General features: G+C 34.9%; 1 protein-coding gene across 8 annotated transcripts in view; it reads right to left on the bottom strand.

Moving 5' to 3' along the window:
- Positions 1–437: 437 nt before the first annotated feature.
- Positions 438–23,560, bottom strand: part of LOC137638574 (acidic proline-rich protein PRP33-like) — a 249,694-nt gene continuing 226,571 nt past the window's right edge. For 7 of the 8 annotated variants that reach the window (XM_068370749.1, XM_068370748.1, XM_068370752.1 and 4 more), the window contains 2 exons: positions 15,425–15,985; positions 439–730 (listed from right to left, as the gene is read on the bottom strand). In XM_068370749.1, the coding sequence (XP_068226850.1) occupies positions 467–730; positions 15,425–15,985 (825 nt within the window). In that variant the 3' untranslated portion in view covers positions 439–466. Of the gene's footprint in view, positions 731–15,424; positions 15,986–23,560 lie in introns of all 8 variants that reach the window. The other variant, XM_068370754.1, reaches the window with a different exon arrangement.

The following is a 23,560-nucleotide window of genomic DNA, read 5'->3' as shown; positions in this document are numbered from 1 at the left end:
GGGCTACTTACCATACCAAGTGTGTCTCTCCTACCCTTACCAAGTGGAGAATAGCCACTGAACAATTACAATGTGGTAGTTCACTCCTCAAGTTAAGAAGAATATTAAAAGAAAAGGCTCCCACCAAAACACAAAAGAACATTCAAACTAAAATGGTTACTCCAGGAAACATTGAAAACAAACTCACTCTCAGTACAAGTGTGAAAATATGACTCTCAGCCTGAAAGTGAGTTGCTGACTTTTCAACACTGCACCAACCAATTTTCAAAAACCACCACTTGAACTTCCTAGGAAGCTAGTTCAATTTCAAATGGCACCTATTTCACTGCTTATTACCAGATGAAAGTGCATATAAAATATGTTACTTTGCATTATAATAAAGGCACAATAATATTAAAAAAGCAATAATATACACACATAATCTAATAAAAAAGAGAAACATATGCACAAATAAAATAGCAGTTATTTACTTTTTACACATATCGACAAGGTCCTTATCAGTGGTGTCTGGAGTTAAGCCACGGATGTAAAGGTTGGTTCTGGAGAGCTGTTCTCCACCATAGCTACTGGCATGAGAGTGTTGCGAAGGAGAAGCAGCCGAATAACTACTGCTGCTCCCACCCCCACCGCCTGCACCACCACTCCCACCACCTGTACTGCTTGACGTTGGCGTCGTAGTTGGTGAAACGCCCGATACATGCCCGCCTCCTCCCCCACCACCGCTATAAGTCTGCAAAATCATAAATGAATATAAAAATATTGCTAAAAAATTACTTGGATAAATTCAAATGGTTTAAAACTATCAAAATGATAGACATTTTTAGTTATATGATACCTGAAATAAATTGAATTTGCCAATTTGCACTTCTAAATAATCTACTTGTTTATTACTGTATATGAAAAATCATCACTGTACAACAATGAAATATCTTTCTTCCATTTGTAACATTTTACAGCAAAAATAAAAAACCTTTCCTAACACAAAAAACACATTACTTTAGCAATCACAGAGAGCATTACTAACAAATGTGAATGTCAGGTGATGTCACCTCCATATTTATTGCCTCAATAGAAATTTTGTTGATGGGGTATTTCCTGTCAATGTCTAACTTGCTTTCTGGTTTGTTAGTTATATTGTGACCCACTAATTCCTGCACCACACTTATTTTCATAGTGTTGCAAGAATTGTTCTTCACACTTTCTTAATCTAGGGTTGTGCTGACACAATTTAGTAACCATCCATCTTAGATTCCACAAACTAGGAATGACCTCCAAAGCCTTAACCCTTTTACCCCCAATGGACGTACTGATACGTTTCACAAAACTCATCCCTTTACCCCCATGGACGTACTGGTACGTCCTTGCAAAAAACCTGCTATTCACATTTTTTCGCATATTCTTTATAACTTTATGAGAAACTTCAAGCATTTTCCAAAAGAATGAGACCAACCTGACATCTCTATGACAAAAATTAAGGCTGTTAGAGCAATTTAAAAAATATATATTGCAAAATGTCCTTGAAAAAAAAATTCCTGGGGGTTAAGGGTTGGAAAGTTCCAAATAGCTTGGGGATAAAAGGGTTAACAGTATTGTTTGTTACAGGTATGGAGGCTACTGTCCCTTGAAAAAGGCTTGTTGGTAAGAATCAAATATATCAATTTCCACAATTCAATACAGGTGCCTTCATACAGCTTTTATAAATTTTAAACACAAAAGAATTCTGCATATTCCTTAAGTATATATAGTATAGCCAAGTTAGTTTCATATATAACCAGTTAACAGCAAAGCACAATATCAAAGTAACAAGTGCTACACCATCAAAAACTTACTTATAAAACAACTACAGTATCTAATGTAAGCCAAAAACATTATAATCAAGCTTCTGTACAGTTTATATCTATCATCTATTCTTTAACAGCCTTTTTCATAAGTTCTAATGTTCAAATCACAACAGACCCTCAGCTATCTACATAGCCATTCTCACACATAGATTCTTAGTCTCTTAATCTACACAACATGCCATCTATTTTTTCATGTATGATTTGCTGTACTATCATTAAAGTCTCCTAGAGGTTGGAAACAGTCTTCTTCAACCCATCTGTTAAGTGGAATTTACATTAAACCGTCTTGGTACCATGAACATCCAGTTCTCCAGGTAAGGAAGTTAAATCCCATTAGGCTTACCTTCAAGGGCTGAAAACCTGGAAGTTCAAGTCCATTTGACAGTTTATTTGAAAGATATTTATGTGATCCTTCAAATACATTTAGACTGGATTAAATTTATGAAATTAATTTGCATACGTTTATTCTTTAATACAGCGTATGTAATCCTTTGGTTCCTTGTGAATTTGGGCCATAAAGTCCAGTATTACAACCCTTTGGTTGTAATACTTACTGAAAGCCAAGATGCTGGATAGCAAGGTGGAAGAAAGGAAGTTGGAAAGGAAGCATGGTTAAAAGCTAAACAGTAAGTAAAACTAGGAGACAAAAGAATGCTATACTGTAATGACCTTTAATCAATATCTACTGTGTACCACTTGAGATGGCACTATTCCTCATGGGTTTTTTGTGGTTGTACTTTCTGTGAAATTATTTTCTTGATATTAGTTTCCCTCATTTTCTACTTTTTTGAATGGGTAGAGAAAGATTGCTTTAGTACTGGTAAATAGAAACATCCCATTATACCAGTCAGTCCAAACGTGAAAACTGATGCATTATTTGATAACGCAAATGGATCGAATAAATTGTGTAGACATTTGGGTTGTTCTTTAATGTTCTTTTGTGCTGCTTTTCGTGTACAGCAGTAATATATATGTATAATTTTTGGACAGAGTACAGTACAGTATGCACAGGTTACTTTACATATACTGTACTGTATATACAATCAACCCTCCAATTTCCAAATTCTAGTTACTCCAATTCGGTTACAGTACAGTATTCACATAGTCAGCATTCCGTCTTTACAGATTTTTGCCTTTGCAGTTTTAATAATCCATGTTTTGAGATCTACAAAATATTCTAAAACAATATTTCTTATTCTTTGAAGATTATTGCAATGTCATTTTGTTTAGGACTTCTGCGCAGCCCGAAAACACTGTACATAGAACAATCGTAAAAGAAAAAAAAAAAAAAAAAAGATTTGTGCTCCTGTGAGGTTAAGTACCACAAGCAGTGTGAATTACACCCCAATGGTGTGAAACAAGATTCGGGATTCAAATGGAAAATTCCTTTATCTTGTCTGGATCAAGGATCACCAAGGCAAAGGGATAGCCTGGGGAGTCAGGCTCTGCTGATAATGAGGCAATGAAAGCTTTCTCTAAGGTGCTTTTTAAGATAATTCAGAAGGGCTACAAGACAGGAACAAGGATGAATCTGTCAAGTTTATGAACATTGATGTTAATTTTTTATTTGTTTTTACTTTATTACAAGTGTTTAATACTAATTATAATTAACCCCTGTATGAATAAATTCTCATCCTGCACTGCAATTTAAACTAATAATACATATACCATATGCCAATTTAGATTATTTACTAGTGTACAGTATTAATAGACAGTACTGGTACTATATATGCATTTTTATTGCTTGACAAGTTTGGTTTGGAATTAGCTGCCGCAGATTTATTCCCTACAAGGAACGCCATGCTCCTAAGTTTGAGGCAGCAAAACACACGAAATCTAACAGCTTGTTGTAATTGGTATGTTTCTGGTTTCTTTGATTTCAATGGATATATTCTTTTTTTAATTTTTTAATTTTGTAAATCATATTTGTTGAAAAAAAAATATATTTAGAGCACTTTATAAAATACAAAACTGTATTGTTTTTTCCTTTGTCTCCCCATGCACGCACTGATTTTGTGAGCGGAAATCACGCCGGGACACCTTATTCGGCCTGGCTTTACTTACAAGTCACCCAACCCCTGGGCACTTCATTACTGCAAAAAGAATACACCGTTTCCATACTGGATGTAAAATAAGCAATCTCTTCCTCAACTGGTTCCACTATTCCTTCCCACCACAAGATTTGAGAAGTACCTTCAGAAGAAAGACTTGGGAGCTCAAGGTCCTACTTACACATGGCTATGCTCCAGGAAACCCAACTTCCATCCAGGTACTGCTTACAATGTGGAAGTGGTAGTTTTCATCCCACCACCACTTCAGCTATCCAGATGATGGACCAAGGAATCTTTAAAAAGCACTTCAAGGCTCATAACAGTAAATCTGCATTAGTGCTACTTTAAGCAGTCATGGATGACAATGCCCTCCAAGTCTGCAATCGTAACACTCCACTGGTTTCACAATAGCAGACTGTCCCTCTATTGCTGGGAAATTATTCAATGGTGTCAACCCACAGACGGTGAATGCCTGCTCGAAAAGTCTTTGTTCCGACTGTGTGATGGACTTTGCTGGACTCAGTCCTGATGAGGCCTTTAAAAAGACTGCCAAGAAGTGTGTGGTCTTGGCACAGATATCCTAAAGGCTTCCAGAAACCGATAGAGGATGATGACTAAGGAGTTGCTGTATAAGCATGAAGAGGAGCCGACTGTGGAGAACCTTCCAGAACTAGTTTCAGCAAATGAGGAAGCAAAGGACAATGAAATGAACAAAATCAATGAAGGCATCACAATTAAGAAGTTAAGATGTCATGGTTGCTAGAGAATTTAACAATGTACCATATGGTATGGACTCTTCAAATAAGCGTACAAAAAATTCATGCATGCCATGGCTGAGGGTTTTGTATCATTTAAGTGCATAATGGAGATGATGAAGAGGAAGGAGAAGTACCTGCCCAACACATGTTTTTGAACCCTTTCAGTAAACCACCACCAACGCCTAAAGTCACAGAATCTCCTCAAACCTCAAACCCTTTCTTTGGTGACCCTAGTAACATTCCCATAAAACAGTGATGATGGTGGTGTGATGAACCTTCCCATTTCTCCGCACCAGACAGAAAAGATATTTAAGGAATTTCTAAAGCTTTTTAAACTGGCTAAAATAACAACAATAAATTACTATTTCTTATTTCGTAAAATACAACTGCAATATTTAAAACTGTTACCATATCATTATCTGTAAAACAGTAGTACCTTGGTTCATGAGTTTAATCGGTCCAGGAACAACCTAGCAATCAAAAATGCTCGTAAACTAACACAATATTTCCCATAAAATATAAAGGAAATTCACTTGATGCATTCCACATGTCCTTATTGTACATACATTGCAGATACTCTTTTTTAAAAGTTTGAAATGGTATTTAAGGAACAAATTATGACCCAACATCTGAAATGAATTCAAATTAATAATCAATAAATATAAATTAATAATTCACTTTGAAAAATATCAATACATTGACAAATCAACTCGCACTGTATCTTTAAGGAGTCATGGCTGGTGTGAGGAGGAGGAGGAGGAGGAGGAGGAGGAGGAGGAGGAGGAGGAGGAGGAGGAGGAGGAGGAGGAGGAGGAGGTTGTTACTGCTTGGGAGAACTCCTTCCCTGAGGACTTCACTAAAATATCAGGAATTTTCTCTTGAACAGCACTAGGTATTACTAACTGAATCACCTAATATATGCTGTTTAGACACACATCTTTCTTTTACACTCATTCATTTAACTTTCACAAGGATCCTACCACGAGACGACTGTTTTTGTCTACTAACAATTTTATGTAAATGCAACATTGCATTGTCTGTAAATTTATTTGCTGCTCGTCCCGCCAAAACCTTATCTGCGAGATGTATTTCTACAAAACTTTGCACGGTTTCCCACATTTTCAAAATCTCCCTTATTTAACTTAAAGCGAAAAGTTTGTCACTCTGTCCCTCCACCTCCTCAAATGAAATTTTCTCTTCAACCCCTAGCTACTGCACCTTATTGAACTCCACCAGCTCCTCAGTTGTCAGCTGCTCGTTGTGCTCATACAGATCACTGATGTCATCATTGTCCACCTCCAACCCATTGTCTTGCCCAAGGACACAATTACACTGTTAACTGCTGCCTCCATCATGGATTTGAATCTATCAAAATTATGTTCAGGAAAGCTCACAGATCACATATTCCTCCATGCAGAATTGAGGGTTTTCTTGCTTCATTTGGTGGCAGCTGATGATGTGGAAATTTTCTTTTCAAAACTCAGGGTGAGCTTGGTCCCATCAATAACCTCAAAACAGCATTAGAACATTGCTATTGAATAATGCTTTTGAGAGTTTGTGGTCACCTGCTGATCTGATGGGTTGAAGAATTGAATTGGTGTTGAGTACAGGAACTAATGTTAATGAATTCAAACTCCCCCATTAGGTGATCTTCAATGGCTGGAAGATAAGCAGGAACATTATCCATAAGCAATAAGAATTGGAGAGGGAGGGTCTTCTCAACTACATAGTACATATTTTATTTACCTTGGGACCAAAAATCTCATTGACCCGATCCGCAAACAAAATGCATGTTGCCCAACCCTTGTCTAACCTTCATACAACATTCAGTTGTACTTTTTAAAGGCTTGTAGATTTTTTGAGTGCTATAAAGTGTACTATAAGAGGTTTGACTTTACAATCCCCACTGACATTAGTAAAGAACAGCAGGGTTAGATGGTATTTTAGGGCCTTATGACCAGAATTTGCCTTTTCTTCTGCAGTAGTAAAGGTCCTCCAGGGCTTCTTCTAGACAGAATGGTTTTGTTGCAGTTGAGAACTTGCTGTGGCATGAATGACTCTTCTGCCTTGACATCGGAGCATTTATCCTCATTATGGAAGTCAGTTCTTCTTTTGAAATTTTCAAACCAGCCGTGGCACACTTCGAATGTTACTTTTACTTTGTCTGCTCTGCTGAATGTACTTGGCTCATTTTGCAAAAGGTAAGCATCCAAAACATTTGTTTTTACCTAAATAATGTTTTCTGTTATCATACCTAATACCAATTGCTTGTTCTCCATATCATTAAGAATATGTGACCATTGTTTTGTTAATGTCAGCAGTCATTTTGCAGTATCCATTGCTTTTTTTTCATCTTTATTCTCAAGAATTATTATTGTACATTTTTGCTAGGTCTGCCACTTACGCACATTGATCAAGATGTCGCTAATTTTTTTTTACCTTCAAAGTAATCATCTCTCTTTAATATCCATTTTGATCACGTTGGGGGTCATTGTCTAGAATGTTGTACTATATTGTTACTATTCTTAACTTCATGTGAAGAAAAGCAATGTAAATTCTGTAAAGAACAAAAGGTCACAACCTTACCAAGACCACTTCCAAAGATGCTCACCAGATACCATTAGGTTATCCTGGTACATGAACTGCAGATTGAGTTGAAGAGTAATGAGTGGGGGAGAAAAGAGATCTAAAGCAAAACAAGCTACCATAACTATCAGATGAACAATGCAAATACAGTGCAAAGGGAATTTTTGCTCATTGACCGGATTCAAAACTCATAAACACATTTTAAATTTTGTGCTAATTCTGAGTTACTCATAAACCGGGGTATTACTGTACTGCCACTTAATCATCCACCTTTTATTCGTATGAACATTATTAATAGCATCGTTAATTTTTCTTTAACAGCAATGATGACTAGTCCATGTAAATGTGCTATGCCGTCCAGTTATTTACATCCCTTCACCATTCATTTATTTATAACTGCATAGCTTATAATCCTCATCCCCTTCATTAATTGTGCCTCTTTATGAGAGAGAGAGAGAGAGAGAGAGAGAGAGAGAGAGAGAGAGAGAGAGAGAGAGAGAGAGAGAGAGAGAGAGAGAGAGAGAGAGAGAGAGAGAGAGAGAGTTATAGGATATGGCAAGTAATACAATTATTTGGGTTTACAAAAGTAATAAATTAACAGGATTTGCGTATACTATACATGTACAGTTTCACAATACCGACATGTATATGACTACGTATGTAGTCTACTGTACTGCATATCTCACACTACTGCATAGTATTATTGATCATGGGTTCAAATGCAGCTTCACTGCACAGAACCTCTTCACAGCTTAAGCAGCAAGTGGTGTTGTATGTAAACTGTACAGTCCATTATTTTTATTTCTTTATTGTAGGTATTCTATAGGTAGTGATAGTACTGTAGATATTACAGTACTACACAGTACACTATAGTACTGTATGTTCATTGAAAAGAATTAATCAATGTAATAAGTAATTGTAGGTTACAACTTGACTATGGTTGTGAGGCAGATACGAGAAGGGAGCAATCACTTCCTAGTGAAGTGCTGTCTCTCCTTAGGTAATCAAGCTGTACTGTATTGATTACTATCATTACTGGCCAAGCTACAACCCTGGTGTGAAAAGCAGAATGCTACAAACACAGGGGCTCCAGCAAGGAACGTAGCCCAGTAAGGAAAGGAAAGAAGGGAATAACAAATAAATAAGTAAAAAATAGAAATTATTTCAACATCAGTAATAACATTAAAGTAAATCTAGTCATAAATAAACTATAAAAGAAGAATTTCTTATTACATATATTCCCCATATGTTACATTGATATACACTTCAGTATCAGTGGTGCTGTTAGTTAAAATCAACAGTGTTTTGTTGTTATGTATAGTGTATGATAGGGTGGCATGGCGACCACTCATAAACATTCACAAATGATGAGTCTTATTACCTTAGCTACCAAACAGTATTATTGAACTGTAGTAGTGACAGTTAAGTACAATTACAGTTAATATTGACAGTAATGTACAATTACAGTAATATAAACTGCAGTACAGTCATAGCAACTATGTAGAGTACTGTAGTCATAGAAACTATGGGAGAACAATGAGGGGTTATTTAGATGTTAATCAACTATTCGTTAGCAGCTGTCAGATGATGAGGGGGTGATGAGCTGACTGACCATAGGACACTCAGACTATTCACTCCCCACCACTAAACATGAGGGTTGGCAATAAGCCAAAGAGGCAACCATAACCATGCTATAAAGCATTTGTAAGAAAATTTAATTTTTTATTCAATGACTCAAAAAACCTCTGGAATGATAGTGAATGATTCTAGATCATAACATTTTATTAATCAAAAAAATATTTTGATTAGTGAGCAACTCGCTAATCAAAAAAGTATTTTGATTAGTGAGCAACTCGCTTGAGTCATTATTGAACTTTGTATGGCTACTATGCCATAATGAAGAGGCGCAATTCAATTTGGTTACCAAGTCATGATGATGGGAGAAAATGCAGTTCACCACTTTCAACTTTAGATTTATTTATGGAGAACTTGAAGACACTTAACACAATTGTGATCCCTTCATCATCAATTGGATTACCACTTATAATGATGTGCCAGACAGTTAGTATAATTACTGTATGTATTGCATTATATCAAACTTCTATAATTCACAGATAGAACAGTTGCTCTCTAAAACAGCACCTGAGTTAATAAATCAGCTCCAATGGATGTATGCATCAACTTCTTTTCATTTAATAGTTTTCATGCATATATACTTTTTAATTTTATATATGTAATATGTATATTCAAATTCAAATATGTATCAAAGAATAAACCATTGCCTTTCACAGATTGACATAGATATCAGGATGTTTCCTGTTCAGTGCTTACTACTATCTGCTTAAGGGACTCGGTGAGAACAGAGTAAAAAGATTATATTCTTTTCTGTTTAAGATTTGAAGAATTTTAGAATTTTATTTTCCCTTGAACTAAAGGGAATACAAACCAAATTTTGAAAACTAATTAGATTTTGAGTAACCCTAGCTACTCTTAGCCTACGACAACTACTTAATTTTCTTTTTCTTTCAAACTCTCTTTTCAGCAACCCCTAAAAAACTGCTTCCCTACTGGTTGATCATCGGCCATATCCAACAATTCTCTTATTCCCTCTAGTCTTGCCACCTTAGTCGAATTTATTTTTTCTTACTAAGCTAATTCTATCAGTTCTCTTGAATCCTCCAGACTTTCCCTTGCTAAGTTTATCAAATGAAGATATCGATTGATTGATTGATTGATTTAAAGTTTTCAGGCATCCTGACATCCAATCTTGACACGTTTACTATAGACTATATTATCTATGACTAAACTCAGAACTAAATCAGCCCTATCCAGCGATATCACCGAAGCAAGCTCAGCATCATCTATGTAATTGTTAGAATAAAATCAAGCAATCTTTCAAGTCATTGTCTTATGAAAGTATTTCATTCACCAAAAACGCTGTTCATGTCAAGAAGCTTCAATAAAAATTTCATTATATCAGTTTAAAGATCCTTAATACTTTAAAAAAAAGCATGTGCTCACCTGTAAAAACAGTTGCCTTCCCTGCCACCTTACAAAATTGCTAAAACCTTGAAATATTCTGATATACTGTACCATAAAACAAAATTATGAAGACTTTAAAGCACTACATACATAGTGAAAATTTGCCTGCCTTGCATCTAAATTTCCTTGTAACACTATAATTTTTCAATGGTCTGTTTACTGTACAGCACAGTACTTTAATTAGTTACCTTCACCTGTATCTTGATACAAAATACTTCCCATTGAATTTTTTCTCTATCACATTTGGGAATGCTGTTATGTGAAAGCTTGTTTCTTATGAATGTGAGCATATTATAAATAATTAGAAAATAGATCAAGTGATAAGCCTTTAGAACAGCAATACAGTTTAGTGTTTTGGCCAAGAGAGAGTAAAATTAACCAAATTTGTTAATTTCATTTACCTTCATTATAATAATTAGGTACTTGATCACTGCCGATTACTCTCAATAATGAGTTTCTGTACATGTTTGGTGATCTTTTAAATAGATAGTCAAATTTTGACTGCAGATATGATAGAAAAAAAAAATTAAAGACAATTTATCTCAATTCAGTTAACTAGATCACATACAGTATATAAATGGAGGGTAAAAATTCAGAAGCAAGGAATTTACCAACTTTCTGAAGCACTGGGGTTGGGGTGTTCATCATGATTTCATTACAATTACAGTACTGTGAAGATTCAGAGAATGCAGTAAAACCAGTGAAACTTCTCACCATAAATATTGCACCCAAATTTGAAATCTACAAAAGTGAAGCATTTGGTTGTGAACTCAACATTCGCAATATTTAAAGCCAAAAGAATGACAAAAAGTAAAGTTGCTAGGAAAGATTTTTTTTTCAAAATCAAGTAAAAAAAATATTATGCATACATATTAAGAATTAAATAAATATTTACTATTTGGATTAGGTATCTCATATTGCAATTACTGTAATTTGCCATCAAAGCAAAAATGGCCTCGTTAACAAATTCCCTCGTGTATGGGTGCTGCCATACTTTGACCTTACTATAGCCACTCTATTTCAGTTACTGTGTTGTATATATGTAACATTAACTACATATTCTACGATCAATAAATCTGGGCTATAAAGCCCTGCAGTGGGATCTATAGACCAGACAGAGCCAGAGTACTATTGGGGAAAATCCAGCAGTTACTTTACTTCGCAATTAAAGAGAGATTGGACAAGATTGAAGAAAGAAAGCAGGAATGGAAAAAAGAAAGCAGGAATAGAAGAAAGAAAGCAGGAATAGAAGAAAGAAAGCAGGAATGGAAGAAAGAAAGCAGGAATGGAAGTAAAGCAGAAGGATATACAGTACATCAAGTGCACCTATGGGCTGAGAGAATGCTGCAAAGAACAAGTAGAACTAATGGCACAGACCCCCTACAGGGTATATAAACCGGGGTACTAAATCAAACCTTTGCTCTATTGGAGTCATATCAAGAGTTTACTACAAAGGAACTTTAGCTGTAGTTCATTAAGAGGATGAAACTAATTTTTAAATCCCGAAGGTGTATAAAAAGTACCTATTTACTAGTTAATGGCTTTCCACATACCTAAATTTTTGTAACATACCTAAAAACTTCTTTTCATTAATTACAATAGGTTTTATGGAAACCAGTCAGGCACTTTATAAACCTTAAAAAGAATCACTAAAACACTAACAACTCGTTCCTCAGTTTTCATGAAATTAAATCACAAAAGATGACGCTTTTAAGATGATTGTGGACATTCATTAATGAAAAATTAAACATATTTCAAAATGATAAAAAAGGGATGCCCTATAGTATATAATATAAATTACAATTTGTAATATCTTGCACGAAATCCAGGGGTCAGCATTACAAGTAACCAATCAAGAGATTCAAAGGAAGTCAAGACATCTACAGTGAAATGTGTCTTGCGTATGTTATAAAAGGAATTTTCAATCAGTATATTGCTACTAATGGAGGGTTCCTTCCACAATTTTCATCAACAGCTGTAGCCTTTGATGTGATAAATCTAGATTCAATCTAATTAGACAAGTCATCTTTAGCTAACGAAAGATAAAGATGAATTCTAAATGTAGTTTATCAACCTTTCGTGAATATAAAATCTTATGTACATAGGAAAATAAATACAGTAATACAGTATATAAATCAAATACTGTACATTTCATCAAATATTGAAAGTTAGTTTACGTCTCTTCATCGCGTAATATTAGGAGCTGTTTATACAGTACATGTATTGAGTTTATGTGGTGGAAGGATATCTAAGACTTTCAATGCTATGGAAAAAAAATTTCAGTGTCAAAAATACATCTTAATGAAGACCTTCAGAACTTCAACTAAACCATTGGTCACTAGTAAGAGTAATGCCTCCACCAACTTTGCACAAAATCCCTTGATAACGATAACATTTTGCTTTTTTCTCCTTTGCCTGTAGATGAAAGTGTAAAGTCCCAAAACCTATTAAGCCAAGCAATCTACACAAGGACTATAATCACCAAATACACAAAAAAGCAGGGTGATACACTGCACAAGAAGAGTTGGCTCCAATCCCTACATACGCAGATATATCCATTACCATAAAGCTATAAAATCAGTTTCATCAACTACTGTAGTAGGATACAGGACTCTAAAGCATGAAGGACTATGACAAATGCTTGAACAGACAAAAAAAAAAACTATTTGCAAGAAAAAAAAAAGTGACTAGCCTCTCGATTTCAGTAGCATATAATTCACAAAAGGTTTGAGGTCCATCATGACACAAATATAAGCTCCCTATTCAACTTACCCTTGAAATATGGAAATATTTTATCTACAATACTATTCATTTACACCAATTTATAAATCAAAATATACAACAGAAGTTCTTCCTAAAAATTTTGATTTGCAATCTATTTCCAAGCTATGTTCAACATCATCAATTATCGAGTAAAAGAAGATTACCCTATGTTAAAAAAAAAAAAAAAAAAACTTTAGAATACTGATTCTATGAGGAATATGTGTCATTAAACTAGTTTGCATGTTGTTTCAAGTATTGAGCTGAGAAAACAGCAACATCGTCCCTGCATCTATTCAATTGCAATAAATCAGTCAAGCATTCTTTCAGCATAATTCATATACCTGTGAATATCACCTCTTAAAACCTAGAGGCAGTTTAGTTTTACCACTTATTCTTTAACTCAAAAAAAAAAATTGAATTTTTGTGCCACAAACATTTGTCAGTCCACATACCAAATAAGGTAAACGAGTGCAGAGTAAAATCCAAGTTACCAAAGAGTAAGGGAGTAATATGGGAAAAAAATGCAGTTGAAAAAAAAATTAGGAATGCACAGTAGAGTATAGCCAATAAAGCCTTAGAGAAAAACACACCATGAAAGAACTAGAGGACAAAAGCAGGCAACACATTTAGTGTGGTCAACCTAACGTAAAAAAGGTTTAACATTTTAATTCATCTGTCATTTTAAAATATATGCATAACTGATCAAAACTGGACAGCAAGATAAAATAGGAACTATATTACTTTACTTTAAATGAAAGAAAAAAGAATACACCATCATCATCGAGGGATAGAAAGGCCGTATGCACATATTTAAATGATCCTAAGAGATGAAAACCTTTTCCAAGACAACGGATTTTACATGTTTACACTGGAAAGCCAATGAGTAGGATATATTATGGGATCTTAAATGCTCGACGAGAAATCCTTTTTGTTATATGAACAGTGTGGTTTTAAATATCATATAGATATTGTATTCTTTTTGTAACAAGCTTCTAATACTGTACTGTACTGCGTTAAAGCTGAATCAAGTTACACAACAAAGTAAAAGAATCAAAATCAAATACAGGTACAGTACTGTATAACTATTTTTTTCTTTCCTCCTTCCCTTGTTCCAATTTTTCTAGATAATTTTAGAGATTAACATTTTGTTTCAGAAAAATTTTAAAGTACAGTATGTATCTCTATGATACAGTACAGTACCAACACTACCAATAATGATGGCAAGCTATCGTGTACATTCATCTATTGCACTATGATATGTGCTCTAAAATCTAAGACAAGAGTTGTAATTTATCAGCTGCTTCTACTGGCCTTTTAACTTCAACACAAACATTATGGCATTCACAGATTAAAATCAATACATAAAACATCTATTTCAACATACTGTAATCTGAACACAAAGGCATAACATTAAAAAAAAAAAATCATAGTAAAAACATTCTTCAGACAGTAAAATAATTAATGAAGTATAAATTTGAACTGTGAGAAGCTGAAAAGCATAAAATTTGAAATACAGTAAGCATTCTAGATATTCTGCTATATTTCAGCAACAGTTGAGAAACTGATCTAATTTTCAAGGTACATCTATTTACGAAAATATTTTTGTTAAACACAACTTCTGTAATAATGTTTCACAAAAGATTAATCCATTTGTTTATAGTAAATATAATGATTTAAATACACAGGACAGGTTTTCTGAATAAAACTATAATAATAAAAAATTTTCCTTTATCAGTTTCAACTCTTTCAGATTACTGTAGAAGCAACATGCAAAGCAATGTAATTTCGTTTAATATCCGTAGCAGCATATTTCATTACCAACTCTTAAATTGGCATAAAAAAATTCTTATTTTTAGAGTACAGTAATGCACTTGAAACTCCTTACCTTTTCTTATTAAACCTTCCCGACAAAAATTCACATACTGTATCAAAATATCAACTATCTGCAGTTTGTTCAACACAATTACATTACCAACTACATTAAATTTTTTATAATGCAAGATGTTGACTTAAATAACATTTCACTGAAATAGTCTCTCATAAGTAAACTGTTGCTGATAATAGCAATGCATCTTCAAAGCTTTATAATACAAGATAGTTCAAACAGACAATTATTCACGAAGCTTACTTACAGATTTTGCCCTTATTCGTCAAAAATTCCCTTATATTTACATCAGCATTAAAAAGTAGATATAATAATTTTATAAGTGGAAAAGCTTGAATCTTCATTTAAAAATTAACTTACCTGAAATGTTACTTTCTACAATAGCACACAGCAATGATCCTTTAAATGCTAAATCTTAACAGAGAAATTCCTTACTACTGTATTTCACACTAAGTGACATCAAGTGTTATCTAGAGTAGGCTATCAACACTGACATACCTGATGATGGTATGTGGATGGTGGTGGATAAGTGGCAGGAGGCTGTGTGGGTAAAGGTAGTTGTCCTGAGTGTGGGCCAGGGTGTGAACCAGGATGTGGGCCAGGGTGAGGACCTTGGTATCTTACAGTGCCATACTGTGGCCCTCCACTTCCTCCACCACCTCCACCTCCACCACCCTGTTGAGGTCCACTGCTTTGCTGTGGTCCGCTTGCCTGCTGCTGCTGTGGGTGGTGTGGTTTTTGCTGAGGTCCTGGCCCCACCCACTGTGCTGGCCCCCCACCTGGTTGAGGCGGGTGTTGGGGACCTCCTTGGTGAGGGCCAGGACCCTGCTGTGGACCCTGAGATTGCTGCTGCTGTTGCTGCTGTTGTTGCTGTTGTTGCTGCTGCTGTTGCGGTTGCTGTGAAGGTGGTGGTTGTCCAGAGTGAGGGGTGTGGGGGGCATGTCTATACTGTACAACACCAGGACCTTGACATGGGTTGGATGGGGGTCGCCCACCCTTGCCAGGTGGACCGCCCCCCGTGTGACCACCAGGATAACCAGGCCGAGGACCATTACTTGCCTGGAACACAGAATAAAAAAAAAAGAAAAATAAAAACATCGCAGGAAGCCAATTCCCATCTACTGTACTATACATAATCCAGCACTTCCACAACATGTACCATAAAGATTAGATTGAGTTTCTCTGTTACCTTATACACACTCCAATAGTAATTTCCCAATAAATACAAACTAGGCCAACAAAAGTGTTATCTTACATACTAGGATACTTGTGTGTCATCAAACTACAATACAAAGGCTAGGGAAATTTCTCAGGAGTGTCTCAGTATCTTGTAACTTTACTCTTTCCTAATTAATTAAATTTGAACAGACCTTTTCACAATCAATAATTCTGTTTGGTTTTATCATATTAACTATAATACTAAAAAGATATAGGTACATGTTAAGGTTACTGACAACAAATGCTAAGACTAAAATTGCAGTATCCTCTTAGTGAACAAAAAATGACAAAATGTCATTACCCAAATAAACTTTATCAGATTCTTGCTGTCTTTGTAATTCTCCCTTTTCTACTGAAGTGTTCAAGACCCTTAATTTATATGCAATGAATAAAAAGGTGCAAGAGCTCCACTAAAACTTTTGTGCATGTGTAGATGATATACACAGTACTATAAACTGTATATGGATTATATTTACAATATTATTGTACCAAAAGTGATCCGGTGTTCAGTGACAAGCTACAGGGAAAGTACGGCTAGAATTTCACAATCAATTGAATGACAGCGAATACTGCAGGATATGGAATGCTCATCATCTTCACATAACAGAGATTCAGAGTACGTAACCTACCTAACATTAATATTCATGCTCAAGTTCAAATTCTGTGTTTAAAATTTTCATCTAAGGCACAATATTGTAAACAGTAGTACAGTACTGTACAGTACCTCAGGTTAAGAGTATCTTTGAACACCCGTTAATTGTGAAACGAGCATACAGTACAAATTTGAATTGGGTTACGAGTATTGTACCAGTCTGCGAGCAAAATTTTTGTGAACAAGAACTAACGAGTAACGAGACTTAGTGCCAATACAACCAAAGTGTCCACCCACACTGTTCATGTAAATTTCTATCATGACATTTTCTAGAAAATGGCAAAAGCAGTCTTCTCTAGATAGGTTTTTGTACAAAAAAAAGGACCCATAACGCGTAATTTAAGCGATTCAATTAGTGATAGTGACCATCCTTCAAAACAGAAAACTCCCGATATTTTACCAGATGTTCTCATGGAGGGAGATTCTTCCTCCAAGCACCAAACAACAAACTCCCTCCTCCTTTTGTCTCCCTCACACCAGCTACCACTCTCATCAAAGATAAAGTGTATAAAGTGCAAGATAATTTGTCAACTATTCCTAATTTTCATTACATTAATTTCTGATGTTTGGGGTTATAAATTTTCCAATAATTACCATTACAAAACATTTAAAAATAAGTATACCGTATATGTGGAATTTCCTTTATTTCTCATGGGAAATATTGCTTTAAAGTACAGTACGGATATTTTAGGTTGCGAGCGAGCTCATAGAACGAATTAAACTCATAAACTATAGCACTGCTGTACTGTATTACAGATCTTTAACATTTACCAGGTCTAATAAAAGTAACCTGTCATACAATTAGGATTATCAAACTAACTGGATTTAGTAAGTCCTGTAAGAATAAACATATATAATATTTTTCGTGAGTGATGGATTTGACAGACTAAAAACTTAAGAATGATGTCGAAAAAAACTGTTATGGTAAAAACGGTAAAAACGAAGAAATTGACAATAAACTAATGTTAATTTAAATTTTGCACTAAATAGCTTGCAAATTTTGGTTATAGACACAAGCTACATTAATTAAAGGGAATGTTGGCAATAACCTATTGCTTCCTGCAATTTAACAAAACCATCTTATGACATCACATTCTGGATGGTTAGCCGAGACCCATCTCCACGAGTCTATAAAATGTTCATCACTATCCTCGTGTAAATGTCAAGTATTAGTAATAGTTTTGCAATTTCTCATTGGTCAACATACATTATACAAGTTTGTTTGCACTACCATCTCCATATCTCGTTTCCTTCAGGTGGACATCTCATATCTTCCTTCTTATATAATCACAGTAACATTACTAATAATTTCCATGATTAAATTCTCCTGTCATTCAATAAATCATACTTACTAAATAGATGAGATCCAGACGCAAGATATCTTCAAAACATTACAAACAAGGATTAAAAAAAAAAGGTTCAAACAAGAGGCCACATACAAAATTAAGATTTTGAACAGAACAGTTCCCCACAATCTGGACAATGCTCTATTGCGATTCCATAACACAATTTAAGTCCTGGAACTTGACATGCTAATTAAAGTTATGCTAAAGAGAACTGCGTTTACCATAAAGCAGAAAAAGCAACTGGATATGCTATGTGCAATTATTGTCTTGAAAGATTTAAGAGTGCAATTTTTGGAGACATAGCTTAACTTAAGATTCCCAGATCCCAGAAGTTAAAAGGAAGGCATAGCATGCAGTCACATCAAGTTGTCGTCAAATTCAATGTTTGGCATCATATTTAAACACTTCAAAGGTTATTACGTAAGATTGATTTGGTACCCAAGATTTTCCTTCATAATTACAATATCAAAGGGAATCACAAACTATAATACATTCAACTCCAAAATGTCTATAAATATACATGAAAATTCTCCTACACTGCCTACACGACTAAGTAAAATATTCAATACATTATTAGCATATAAGAAATATATGTAAAAAATATATGATAACATATAAAATACCGAAAATGGCATGTGCCAACACAGGCTGCTTAAAACGGACATATTTAGTATAACACAATATCATGACCTAAAGTTTTGCATGACTGAATGCATTTGCAATCTAATGTAATTTGCATATACAATATACCGGTATACGTTCAAACCATATAGATAGACATTCATGTGTAACTAACAAACACTCGACTGCATGAGAGAGAGAGAGAGAGAGAGAGAGAGAGAGAGAGAGAGAGAGAGAGAGAGATCACTCCAACAAAAATACACACATGAAACCTTGGAGTTTGAAGTCAAACCTGCACTTTGCTCTAAACAAAAGCTGGGTAAAAACGATCTATACCGAAAAAAATGTTACTGCATTCTTTCATTATTTTAATATTTGGATGACTTCATGAAATGAAATAAACAAATTTAGAATGAATAATTCACGACATATACAAGGGAGTAAGAAGTGTAACCTTTAATTTAATTTTAACAACACTAAATGAATAGCTGGTTAATATACATGTTATTTAACTGGTGTCATACAGTTCGATTTTAATAGTAGTATGAATAAACTAATCTATATAAAAAGGGCAATGAACTGTTCGCACACTCATGAATGTGCATACTTATGCATGTATGCATATACTGTACATAAACAAAGCCATAATGGTGAAGTGGTCATGTTGGGTGTGAAGAGTCCTTAGATTTTAAACACCACGTCTCCGCAACATAGCTTATAATCTGGCATAACAACAAACTTTAATTCACGAAAGACTCTCTGGAAGCGTAGGGTTTCTCCACCGAGTTATTAAATAAAGAGTGCAAACTTTCAAACAACTTATTATGATATATTTACTTCTGTTACCAATCAATTCTTCTTTGCTCAAGGGGTTAATTGTAATAGTCCCGTGGCTTCTCTCCACGTTGTAAGGGTAGAAGAGAGACTTTAGCTATGGTAAGCAGCTCTTCTAAAGATGAAGGATAATTCAAGATCAAACCATTGTTCTCTAGTCTTGGGCGGGTAGTGCCATAGCCTCTGTCTTGGATTAGAGTTCTCTTTCTTGCCTTGTTTCTCTTCTTGTTTTGTTTTTGTTTTATAGTTAATAGATGAAAGGTCTATTTCAATGTTATTACTGTTCTAAAATACTTCATTTTGATTGTTAATTACTTCTCTAGTAGTTTGTTTATTTCCTTGTTCCCTTTCCTCGCTGGGCCATTTTTCCCTGATGGAGCCCTTGGGCTTATAACATTTTGCTTTTCCAACTAGTATTATAGCTTAGCTTGTAGTAGTAGTAGTAGTAAGCAGCCGCGTAAAAACAAACATGACTTCCTCTTTTTGGACAAAGTCACAAATCATGGAGTAGCATTCTCGCCTAGGATAAAATATTCCAAGCTTTCTGACGGGATAACCATGAGACAATTCTAATATACGTGCTAAGATGTTACATATTTGTAGATGAGAGAGAAAGAAACCACAACTGTACTATAAAACATGTTCACAATTGAAACCGTGAAAAAAAGTCTTTATGAAAATTGTTACATACTTTGCAGCCAACAAATCGTGTTGCCAAGAGAATAGTTACATATGGTTCCAAATTATCTGAACGAAGACATAGGCCTACTGAAGATTCCAGAGCTGTCAAACATGCGGCCCCAAGACTATACAATAAGCTCCCACTAGACATCTGGAATGCTGAAGATATTAAGACTTTCCAGAAGAAACTGAAGACTTTCTTGTTTTCTAAGGGCTTCGATAGAGAGGATTTGACAACATACGAGCAATATGAACTACGAAAGGTTCTGTAGAGAGTTGGGTTTCCCAGCAGTATACGGCCAGAAAAGCAGCTCTTAAAGCAAGGTAAAATTTGTACTCATTCAAAAAGAACTGGAAATGCTAGAAGGATATTCGACCTAATAACACGAGCGCACAAGATAGCAAAACCACCTCATCGCCACCACAATTACTACTGTATTAACATACCACCATCAAATGTGTCAGCTTAACGTTTGTTTAAACAGAATCGTGAAACCTGAATGGATCGACTCCGGTTTCTAGAACGATATTGATTTAACGCAAATTGTCATGAAAGCGAATTTTAACGAAACTTGTAGTAGTACAACAGGTGTACCAATGCAAAGAACGTTCAATTTTGCCTGATGTGTGTGCTAATATCTAAAGATTAACCCAAAGATAAGAATTTCTTTGCTTATTCAAGTCGAAAAAGTAAAACGCAGAGTTCCTACATTCGTTCTTTAGAAATTCGTATATTTAAAAGTTTAAACGGTTTGTCCTATGTGACGATTCTTTCTCGTCCACCACAAGACTAGACTCCGGAATTCTTTTCATACTTCTTTTATTCCTAACTTTTTTTTTTTCCATTTTCAGAGGGAAGTCTTATAAGGTATCATTTCCCTCTAGATCTAGAGGAACCTTTATTTTCTGACAGCTTCGTCAATGGCCATCACTGTTATGATGCCAGACAATATTTAATTATAATCCGACAGTTTTTCTTCCTCTAAACCAGGCATGGGAAACCTTCGGCCCCGAGACTTCTCTAGATTACTGAAACTAAGATTTATTTATACCAGTAATCAAGTAATCATCATTATTATCATTAGGAAATAATGAAAGAGATGTCAGCTTATGTTAACTTTCATAGTACGACAAATATGACAAGGGAGAATTGTAAAAACTCATTATAATATTTCATACATACGAGTACAATCACGCAGCCCTCACTCACTTGGATATAGTGAAATGTGGTCCCCAGGTAACGAACAGTTCCCAGCGTCTGCTCTAAAGACACGTGTCGTTTAATTTGGGGGAACAGACCCTCCCCACCCCGCTCTTCGTCCATTTCTTATCTTGTTCAGAACTTGGACACCAAATTGAGTAAACATTAGGCTTTGCTTTTTTATGTAGATTTTAAAACATTCTCTATTGTAAAATTCTATTCTTTTAGAATATTTTAAACGTCAGCATTTTCTATAGTCGAACTTGACTCTTTCAAAGCGTAAATTTGTGTAATTTTTTTTTCTGCAGTCAAATTTTACTCATCTTTATCTATAATATTTACAAAAGTTTTCCCTGTGTAATCATGCCCAGACGGAATGAAAATTATGGGGTTTCCTAAGAAGGATTCTTCCGTGCTGTATATTAGGCATCGACGACCATTCATTTAGGGTGTTGTTTAAAGGTCACTCATGAGTGACAGAGGCGAGGGACGGTGACAATGCCCTAGACAGTGACCACAAGCCCCCTTAACTACCCAAGCTAGCACCCGGGAGGACCAGGCAATGGCAGTTAATGACTCGGCAGGTAGATCTAGTCTCTCCCAGAAACACAAACCTCCTTAGCACACAAGGATAGTGAGGTCACAGGCAGTACAAGAAACAATCTAGCTTGAGCGGCTCTCCAACCCCAGTCCAGCAGATCGCTAGTCAGTGGTGTTTCCAATAGGCACCTTAGACAACAAACTAGACCACGATTTTTTTTTTTTTTTTGCGGTACTGGATCAATACCACAATGTTAAATAAGAGGATAAATGTACATGGATCTAACAACGATTTGCTAATCAACATGGAATATTATTTGGTCTGCGATCTGTAATAGTTGGTGTGGGAGGAATAAAAAACATCGAATAAGTTTAAAATACTTGACAGAAATCCCTTCATTTTGCTATACTTACCTGGCAGAACAGCACACCTATAAATCATGAACAAAATAACCAGGAACATTTATAAGATCATAAACCTCTTTTGATAAAGTATATCAACTTCTATTTGTCTCAACTTGTAGACTTTCATCTGAAATATCCCCTGCACAAGGAAAGGATGACTGAATTTAGGTCATACCACCAGGTGCTGGGGCCAAGGAGTCCATAGTTGAAGGCTAAAAAGATATTGCAGCTTGAGGATGAAGGGGCGCTGTATAGACCATTAAAAATACATACAGTGTGCCACGTGAAATGCGCAGAGGGGCCTAAACTCTTACAGGAGCCGGTACTATGAAACCCAAACAGCACAAGATATAACTACTAAGAAAACGGAAACAGTATATTTAGTAACATTTAAGACTTCTTACAAGAAAATAAAGACACACTATAAACACAGAGAGAGAGAGAGAGAGAGAGAGAGAGAGAGAGAGAGAGAGAGAGAGAGAGAGAGAGAGAGAGAGAGAGAGAGAGAGAGAGACGGTACTTAGCTAGCCACATATTGATTACCCGCAGCTATGAAGAAAATAGGCCAGCCTCATACCATTGACACATTCCAACGAAACCTATTTTGCTCTGTATATCATTACTTCTTGCGGTTTTCATTCGTCTTTATGAGCATTCTAATATCCTACTAAAAGATAATTACTGCACACCAGGCTTTATTTTTAAACAAAAAAGAATATCAGCTAAAAAATTACACTAACTGAAGTAGCATGAAAGGTAAGGTAAATATTTGACAAGTTAAACTGGTATTTGATATGCACATACATACATATATGTACGCATACCCATATATATGTATGCACATGAGTAAAGTACATAATCTACAACATTTTATATATGAGCATAAATTAGTATGACGCCACGTAAAGTAAAAAATTTCCGTAGCTTATATATATATATATATATATATATATATATATATATATATATATATATTATATATATATATATATATATATATATATATATACTGTATATATATATACATATATATATATATATATATATATATATATATATACTGTATATATATATATACATATATATATATATATATATATATACATATACATATATATATATATATATATATATAT

This window comes from Palaemon carinicauda, chromosome 3 (genome assembly GCF_036898095.1).
Source record: "Palaemon carinicauda isolate YSFRI2023 chromosome 3, ASM3689809v2, whole genome shotgun sequence".
Classification (NCBI taxonomy): domain Eukaryota; kingdom Metazoa; phylum Arthropoda; class Malacostraca; order Decapoda; family Palaemonidae; genus Palaemon; species Palaemon carinicauda.
Note: the sequence above shows the minus strand (reverse complement) of the source record. Positions and strands in the feature narration are given on the sequence as shown.